Source organism: Amphimedon queenslandica, unplaced genomic scaffold (genome assembly GCF_000090795.2).
Source record: "Amphimedon queenslandica unplaced genomic scaffold, v1.1 AMPQUscaffold_12856, whole genome shotgun sequence".
Classification (NCBI taxonomy): domain Eukaryota; kingdom Metazoa; phylum Porifera; class Demospongiae; order Haplosclerida; family Niphatidae; genus Amphimedon; species Amphimedon queenslandica.
The window spans coordinates 19,896-29,443 of record NW_003546908.1 but is presented as its reverse complement, the minus strand read 5'-3'; the positions used below and the strand labels follow the sequence as shown (position 1 = coordinate 29,443).

The window sequence follows — 9,548 nt, the reverse complement described above, 5'->3', positions numbered from 1 at the left end:
GTCCTGTCCTTGTCACTAGTCAAAGCAACAGCACTGAATACTGTAGCAGTTGTGTTGGGTGTGGTAAGTTTAGTACGTGCTTGTATTTCAAAATCAGCATTAATGGTACGCAACAGAACATATTCCCCAAGTCCATTGAAAGTATATGTGGCACCATCAAGAGTATTAATGTGAGGATCGCCCCAGAACCAGGCTAAGAGACAAAAATAGAGTGGAAATACATGTGTAAATGATTAAAACATTGTGTAGCTGGTTTAAATTTTTGTAGTCATAATTTTCATGAATTTGTCATTGAACATGAACATGATAGTCAAAATGATATTTTATAATAAATTTCATTGATCATATTAGACTATTATGCTGTTTGACATTAAAAATATATACTCAAATAACTTACTTCTCCTTGGTGGTATGTAGCCAGCACATGTCTTGATTGGTCGTCGTTCTCTAAATAGCTCACAGTTCTGAGTCCTGGTGCAACATTTTGAGTAAAATTCTTCATCATATTTTGCATAGTTCAAATAATTAAAAAATGGATTGTATCGGAAGACATGAGAGGAGTAAGGACCATTGACTAGCAGAGCTCCCCAAGAAGGAAAAGTAAAACTAAAAAATTAATACAAATGTAATGGTTAAGATAATGCAATAGTCCATCTGTATACACTATTCATAATGGATGCTAGTCATTGTTTTAGTGATTCAATTTTTAAAAACAAACACTTCTCATATCTTAGAAACTTAAAATTAAAAGATCAAGATCTACATTATGCTTCATAAGGAAAAACAGACATATTCTTGAAAAAGCCAAATCATACAAACCTTATAAAAAATTACAAAAGAAATCTACATGTAACTATTTAGGTTTTTGAGCAGGCTCTGTGACTGCAATGCTAGGCACTAAAATTGTCAAAAAGTGCAAATTAAGATCTACATGTATATGTCAATAGGACAGCTGGCCCAGCTTACCAGAATTTGATAGAACACAAAGCAATTCTTTCATATAATGCATACCTGTAGCAGCACATGCTTTGATACAGTTGAGAGAATCTGTTAGAGTAGCATTCAACATGTTGAATGTCAGAGTCATGATAGTAAGTGAAACGGAATCTTCTGTCAAACCACACTTGCCATGCTGAGCAAGGACAAGGAATTGCAAAAGATGATGAAATTGCTGAAAGCTCTAAATCATTTCTATATCTCTCTAGACAAATGGCCACATTGGGATCTACAGAAATAAATAGTAAGCATTATAAGGAAAAGTATTAACTGACCTTTCTTATCAGATTGGAATGAGTATACAATATTAGTGTATTTTGCTGCTTTATTCATATCATCATAGCAACCTAATTTCAATAGTTCTCCAGGTATTCCTGATCCACGATGATTCTCATAGCGTCCTCTAGCAATATTATATCCAACAACAGACCTTGAGTAGTAATTGTCCCACATTATATCACCACATTTGTATGTGTATATGATATGAGTATCAGAACCATCTGTTGTAAGAATAGCTTGAAATGTGTTGTGCTAAAAATAAAATACATAAAATAAAATAATAATTAATCATTTGTCTTACTTTTTCAAGAATTTGGTTATAATAATAATAGTAATAATAATAGTATGATCCATGAGGGTAAGGATGAACATCTTTCCACTCCATAACTAGCATCCACATTCCTTTGTATGATGTAATATTTTTACTTGTTCGAATGAAACTGTTAACATCATTGAATACATCATTAGCTAATGGGTTGTCTGAACTGAAAGTTTGATACGAAACACTTCCTACAAAATTAAAAGAAAAATTAAATTCAAAGTGGTAAAAATCTCTACTTTTCAACTTTAGTAAAGTTTGCCCAACGCCCCTGTACTTTTGGAGTAAGGGACTTAAAAAGATTCTTGAAAAAATTCAAAAATTTATTAAAAAATCAAATTCAACCAGAATAAGCTTAAACTTTCTACAAAATCTAAGTACACGTATATGTATAATAAATTAGAAAGTTTTCTCCTTTTTATTTTAGGCAAATTTTCATCCCTGTACTATAGTACAGGTACTTTGATTCAATTTTTGAGCAACTTTAAAAATTAATTAAAAATTTAAATTTGATTTGAGAATTCACTTTTGGCAAAAATTGTCCAACACCCCTGTGCTATTGACCAAATTTTTAAATAACTATTTGATCAGAATCAGCTCAATACATAAATATGTATCAGAAAAAATTATAAACACAGAGGGATCTGTCATTATAAATTTTGGCAAAATTTGGTCAATGTCCCAGTTAGAAATTCATGATGCTGTAATATCCACTCATTCCATACTATAGTCATAAGCAAAAAATCCATTGCTTCCATTGTCAAAAATTTAGTGACAAGCTATCCATGACAAGCAAAAACCAGTAATACTTAATGCCTCTACAATGAAATCATTGATCAACAGGGGCGTAGCTGGACCTTGAGTGATGGTAGGGCAAGGTGACAAAATGGCGCGCGAAGCGCGCCGCGATTTTGGCCACACCCCTTTTACGTAGCAAAATGGAAGCATTTTCCCGCAAGCTGAGCGAAATCAGAGTGAAATTATCATTGTATATAGCTTTAAAAAGAGCTGTGGTTATCAGCCACCCTCTTTTGTTATTGTAAGAACAATGAATATAATTTTTTGGGTTATAATTTCAATGAATATAATTATAAGGCCACTTTGATGGTAGGGCCCAGGCCCCCTCAGGCCCTACCTCAGCTACGCCCCTGTTGATCAAGACTAGCTATTTTTATTACGACCTGGGGGCGTAGCCCCTAGGTCGTCCTATAATTGATTTCACCCACGTGCGATATATTATTTGCATGTCAACACTTACATTTCTTCTATACACGTTGTATTGGAGAAATAACAAGCCTTAGCAACCACCTGCCGGCCCACGCTATGTAAGTGGGTGTGGTTACGGCAAACAAAATGGCGGTTTACACATGGGACAAAGTTATGAGCTTTCTAACAGCGTAAGAACATAGAGATACTGTCTAAAGTCTTTTCTGGAAGCATTAGAAGGTAGAGAGAACCTTCATAAGTCTTAATAAGAACCCAGCTGTACATGCAAGGTGGTGAAAACAATTATAGGAATATTTTTACACTATTACGCTTGTTTTTACATTTATGGTACTATTATTAACAATACATTAGCTTAAAACCACTTTTAAAAATAACTATACTTTTTATCATACATGAATATAAATGGTACATGTACACATGCCTTCTCTCCTGATGTCATAAAAGTTCCACATAGGAGCAAACATAACTGAATCTCTTATACCACGTATACTACTTGGAAACAAGGTTGGAAAGAAATAGTTAAAACGGCCACTTATGGAAAATGTGCCACCAATGGAAATCTGAAAAAATCAATGAATATGTGCACCACTAACTTTACAAGGTTTTTTGTTATAAACTCACATAAATTGATGAAAAAGCAGAGCCTAATAAAGTAATAGGTCTTGGAACATTGACTCTGCATGAAGAGTAAAGGTAATGTCTGGTTATGTTAGTAACTGTTGATATACTGCTGTTGAACACAATGTAGGGAAGAGTACCTGGAGGAACTACAAGAATAGTGATTATCTTATATAAGAAAGGGAAGCATTTTAGCAATATAATAATAGTACATTTTGGTACATTAATTAGTGTTTACTAAGAATCAAGTATTGCTTAATGCTTAATGAATATAAGAGCAGTAACACAATAATGGCAAACTAAAATTAAAGAAATGAGTTAATTATAAATCATTCATATCCTATTATATAATGTTTAGGTGCATATGGTCTTACTATGACAAATAATTCCATCTCCAGTGTATCCACTAGGACAAGGTGGGCAAGTGGCACCAGTTCCAGGTGCTGGTACATCAGTACATGTAGCATCATTGAAGCATGATACTTCAGTACAACCATCAAAATCATCCTCACAATATTCTCCTTCATATGCTATTGGATGAAAATAATAGTACTCTTGTTATTTGTATTAGTTTTAAAATCAAAAGCCCATGATTATATCAACAAAAAATAATGTTTTCCATAGTGATTTTAAATAATAATTATTAATGATTAAATATTTTGTATCACAACAAAAAGTATGCTACATATATTACCTTTCATACAATCACACATCAGTATCAATGGATTGCTGGTGTTGTTCTCATATTCATCAATAGTACAATTACCTCTATCACTTGTACAGCTACAAATTATCACCTAATAAAATATACAGTACCAATGAAGATGAAACACTATATCATGCTTTAAAATCCTAAAATACTATAAGCATAACACATACTTGTGGAGTTATTTTTGATGTTGCATTGAATGAGTCGGCAGCTATCACAGTAAAATTGAACTCCACTAAAGAAGACAGTGTTACATTAAGTGTCCATATTGATCCATTTTGATCAAGTGTGTATGGAAACCCTCCATCAAATTCAATAGTAACACTGATAGTGTCTCCAGGGTCTGTGATACGTAGTGTGTATAATGCTTTCTCTCCTACTGTTATCATAAAAGTATCTCTAGCTTCAATCACTGGTGGAGTATTAGTGACTATGGGATACAAAACAGAACTCAAATTTTTAATGATACTATTGAGAGAAATTAGCAAATAATTCTCATTTTTAGTGATTAAAATTTTACTATACTCCTGGTTGTACTTATGTTGACACAGTCAGGTAATTGGATTTGCATGCTAATTAAACTTTTGGCAGGACTCTAATATTTTCACAACTACATGTATATAAGCTATGATTAGATCAGTAGTATAGGAGCTACATGTAGGTTTTTAAATCATAAGAAATTGTTTAAGTTTAAAGTACATGCAGTCATGCACATGTGTACTTGATAATGTTTTATTAAGTTAAAGCAGAGTAGAGAGAGAGAGAGAGAGAGAGCTCACAAAAACGAACACAAGAGATACTCAAGAGAGAAAGAGAGCTTAGAGCTTAGAGAGAGAGAGAGATGTATGAATCAAAATGACATCAATTTATACTGTATGCATAGGATGTGGTTAACTATGAAAACACTAATAATAACTACTGCATACCATACACAAATAATAATATACCATAGTAACAAACTACATAATCGTTTATTTCTACTACAACAAGAACTCAAGCTTAATGTCATGTATAATTATAGTAAACAAAGATGTGATCCTACATCTCAGCTATGTCAGTCAGTTTAATCATCTTTAATTGTACTCCTTAAGCTGGGTTTATTATACAATGAGTGTGCTAGTGTCAAATGGGAGCAAGCGCCAATGCGTCAGGTTAAAAAAAATTTCTAAGTAATCAATTTTAATTTTAGATAAACCAATGTCAATGTTCATCCTTCAGTGCACATTTCACTATAATTTGTCCTTGTAGGAAGCCATAGGCGTAGGCAGGGTGAGGCATGGAGGGGCAATGCCTCACCTGACTCTGTGAGCTCAAATGTTACTTACCAATCAAGCCTCATGCAAGTTGAGGCAGTCAGAGGCACTCCATTGATTCTTTCTTCTACAGCAGTATAGGCAGAGGAAGTCAACCATCTTGAAATAATGATGTCATTGATTGTTGTTAGTAGTCTAATTAGTTTTTATAATCACTAGACTAATCAGTTAACCACGTTGAGGCACGTAAGATGGCAAGCAAAAGACAAGCTTCAGTGCTTTCATTTTTTCCCTCAAACCCAAAATGGCCTACTAGGCAACTGAACCAGGATCATCATATGAATCTGATAATATTTTGTAAATACGAGATTATTATCATGTACTGTGCGTGAAAATATGCATAAATGTCGGCGATGGAAAGGGGGTGTGGTCAAAATCGCGGCGCACTTCGCGCGCCATTTTCCTTCCTTTCCCTTTTGCCTCACCTCTCTTCTTAGGCTGGCTACGCCTATGTAGGAAGCTATTTGCTAATATATATACAACTACATAAGCTATGTTGCAACAAGGTTGAAAGAAAGATCAAGGGCTGGCAACATGTTGACTGTATAGTGTTGGGCTTCATTTGTGATTATATCTACTTTGATCTTGTAAGCAACATGTTGCCAGAAATAACAAGACACTAAAGGTGCGTGGCCTCACCCCTATAGTTGATTAGGCAGTGTTAGGCTTAGCTAGCCAAGCTGACCTGCAAGTACACCTGTACATTTAGATCAAAAGTGACACTCTGGGCAAGTGTGAAAGTATGATGGGACTCTGGAGTCCCTCCAAAAATTTGTGATGCGTTTACAAATTCCAATAACACTTGGATTTTATCAACTATTTATACACTCTTATTTTTAAAATAGCATCATGGGTTGCAAAACCACAGCTTTTGATGTGGTCTCTATCAAAGATATGCATCCTAAAAACAAACCAGACTGCCTGCGGAAGTAGCAGCATCCTCCAGCTACTCTCAAATTGGAGGTGTGGCATGGCATCATCAACTATTAATTAATTATTTTATGGCAGTAAGCCCTGCAACAAGAAGGAAGTTTCAGATTTTTCTCTTGTTATAAGTGCTATATGACATTATAATGGCACAAATACTGTTGCCTAGATGTAAATTGAGTGATTTGAGAGATTTTAGGACCTTAAGACTACAGTTCATTCGGGTTGAAATTCAAGAAGCTATAACTAACTAACAAGAAAGATTTAAAGAGTCCCACACATATTAAAACAATAACTAAAGTCCATTCGTGTTCACCTGAGCCCTTGTTTTCTTGCTATAACTTTTGACTTACAAGTTCTATTGTAAAAATAAACATACCAGTGCATTCCTCTCCTTTTGCCGCATCTATTGTAGTGCTTAAGAAGTAGCTGTAGCTTTTTAGCTTCAAGTTGGTTGTATAACCCATGCAGCGGAAAGTATAGCCATACTTTTCACAATATTATTGCATTGTGTTAATTATTGGGTGGGGTCTGTAATCACTTCCTGGGCTCTGGTGAATGCAAATGGACTTTAGTCATGATCTACTGGAAAAGAGTTTCATTTACGTCCAGAGTACTACTGCTATAGCTGGGCATTTTCTCATGAGTTAAAAGCTTCTACTAGCTAGAACTGCTCTCTAAACATCTAAAGGCAGTAAAGCAAGACTTTTCCTAACAGAAGAGAAGTTCTCTCAGATTTAGAGTGCGCAATTGCAAAGATAAGCATTCTCAAAGACAAAATATAGCACACAGAATAAATGACAGACAGACAGACAAACTGAGTACCTAGTCCTTGCCTACGCAAAGCTGGGCGAGGCCAAAAAGCTGTTCAACATGTTGCTTACATAGGCGGCTGCAGGGTCAGGCATAGTCGGGCAGTGCCCGACCAAAAATTTTGACCAGAAATGAGAATGTAATTAATCACATCATTTTTAGTCATGAAAATTTACCACGGGTAGCAAAATACAGTCTTTTTTGCTTTCCTTTCACAACAAGCCTAGCTTCCAGGAGGACCAGGACTAGCACTTTACAGGTTAGATAGAACTTTACAGATTAGATAGGGTGCCTTTTAGGCGTATTTTTATGATATATCATAATGTATATGTGCATTGAGTATATGCCCAAAATACGCTCGTAAAAGTGGGCGTGGCCAAAATTCTGGCATGCTTTACGTGCCATTTTTTCTGCCCGACTGCTCTACCAATCCTGCCGCCACCTATGGTTGCTTACAAGATCAAAGTAACTACAAACTTTGCTAGCAACATGTTGCCTAGTGTATGTTGGGCTTATAACATTTGTCCTATCATACCAAATTATGATGACTACAGTTGTTATTTCCATTCCAGTAATGCATAGGCTTTAGTATTATAATTATATAGAATATACATGTACATATGTAGCTTATAGGACTAGGTGATAGTAGTAATATCACTGTCATGATATTTTCTAACTCTAATATCACGATAGTGAACATATCACGATAGTTCAGCCATAGGGTTTACATGTGGAAATTAATTTATTTAAGGATGTAGTCATTGTACTTAACTAATGCATTTATTAATTTGTATAATCACAATATACTAGTTAATTAAAATTTATTTAATCCAAAGAAACACTGTCCCACTATACTAAAAACACCTTCACATGCTGCTAATGTAGCAGGGACAATGAAAAACCTTGAAGCAAGCTGTGCTAGCAAGTCATACCACTCTATGAGTGGAAGTTGCTATTAATTAGAAGATGATTACAGCTGTCAAGTGTCATTTATGCCATGCTTCAGCACACACAATAACTATCATGATAGTTAGAATAACAGTATCACTATCACAATAGCTATACACAATCACACTATCACAGTAGTGCCTAGTAGCTTACCAGTTTGAATTGTAATAGAATTACCAGATGCACCAATTCCTGCACTGTTAGTGGCAGAAACTACTATTGAATAACTGGTTCCTTCAAGAAGGCCATTTATTATGACTGTGTTGGCAGGAGCAGGTACATTCAATTCATTATGCTGTCTTTCTGTAAAATACATCACTGTGTACCATTCCACCTCTGACTGTGTTAAAGGGTCCACATTGTTCTATAAAAACAACCACTATAAACTAAATACTTTCTGTGAACAAAAAAGTATTTGCACTCATTTTAGCTACTATATGATACTTACTGTCCAATTGACTTTTAAAGAATTTGAACTGATGACCACAACACTGTTAAGAGTAGGAGCATCAGGAACTATTACAACAAAAATGGTCACTACTATAAAGAATTTTGGTTTAATTTACCATTTGGTTGAGTTTCAGCAACAATAGTTACGTCATTGCTAATACCAATAGCATTTTCTACAGCAACACTAAAATTGTAGACAGTGAATGGTTGAAGATTAAATATTATCAGCTCTTCATTTTCTCCCATAAATACTTCTGTTCCATTACCAAATCCGTTAGATACAGCAGCGTATGATACTATTCCACCAGTAATTGGAGAATTACCATTAAAACCTAATGACCAACTCAATGTAACACTGGTATTAGTAATGTTAGATGTCATTAGGTTATACACTGGGTCAGGCTTTAATAGAAACACAACTGTGAGATTCAATAATGAATCACTGGCATTAAGGACACCATTAGAAACAGAGCAGGAATACTCTCCACCATCATCAAGTCCTCCAATAGGTAGAAGAGAGAGTTCAGAAGTGGTTGATTCTGTATTGATATTAATGTGAGGAAAAGCTTTGAGATTAATTGCTGTCCTATTATGAAACCAAGTGACTGATTCAATCATTGGAAAAGCATCAAATGAGCATGTAATAGTATAATTGGTACCAATAGCAACAGTCTGATTTAATGATACTGAAATAATATCCAAATCTATCAAACAAAAAGGAATAAGGGAGATACTTTAGTATATTGGCTTACATTGTACATTAAGAGTTACAGTAGTGTCCATGTTAACTCCTGGTAAGTCTGTATTAGTGGATCTACACGTATAATTACCACTAGCTGCTCTGTTAATATTGGTTAAGTGTAAAGTCAAAGGAGGATTATTAATGACAGGTGTAAGCTCACTACCATCACTATCATTAATCCATACATAAGCGTGGTGTACCACTGTT

At 34.8% G+C, this 9,548-nt stretch overlaps 2 protein-coding genes across 2 annotated transcripts in view; both read right to left on the bottom strand.

Annotated features, from left to right (window-relative positions):
• LOC109586502 (mucin-like protein) overlaps positions 1-5,219 on the bottom strand; it is an 11,656-nt gene extending 6,437 nt beyond the window's left edge. The window contains exons 1-9 of the mRNA XM_020002695.1: positions 5,191-5,219; positions 4,319-4,616; positions 4,134-4,236; positions 3,814-3,969; positions 1,577-1,785; positions 1,272-1,527; positions 1,129-1,225; positions 398-606; positions 77-193 (exon numbers count right to left, since the gene is read on the bottom strand). Of these exons, the coding sequence (XP_019858254.1) occupies positions 77-193; positions 398-606; positions 1,129-1,225; positions 1,272-1,527; positions 1,577-1,785; positions 3,814-3,969; positions 4,134-4,236; positions 4,319-4,616; positions 5,191-5,219 (1,474 nt within the window). The remainder of the gene's footprint in view (positions 1-76; positions 194-397; positions 607-1,128; positions 1,226-1,271; positions 1,528-1,576; positions 1,786-3,813; positions 3,970-4,133; positions 4,237-4,318; positions 4,617-5,190) is intronic.
• Positions 5,220-8,270: 3,051 nt separating this feature from the next.
• The window catches only part of LOC109586501 (protein sidekick-2-like), a 3,193-nt gene continuing 1,915 nt past the window's right edge, over positions 8,271-9,548 (bottom strand). The window contains exons 5-8 of the mRNA XM_020002694.1: positions 9,352-9,543; positions 8,716-9,303; positions 8,598-8,665; positions 8,271-8,513 (exon numbers count right to left, since the gene is read on the bottom strand). Of these exons, the coding sequence (XP_019858253.1) occupies positions 8,271-8,513; positions 8,598-8,665; positions 8,716-9,303; positions 9,352-9,543 (1,091 nt within the window). The remainder of the gene's footprint in view (positions 8,514-8,597; positions 8,666-8,715; positions 9,304-9,351; positions 9,544-9,548) is intronic.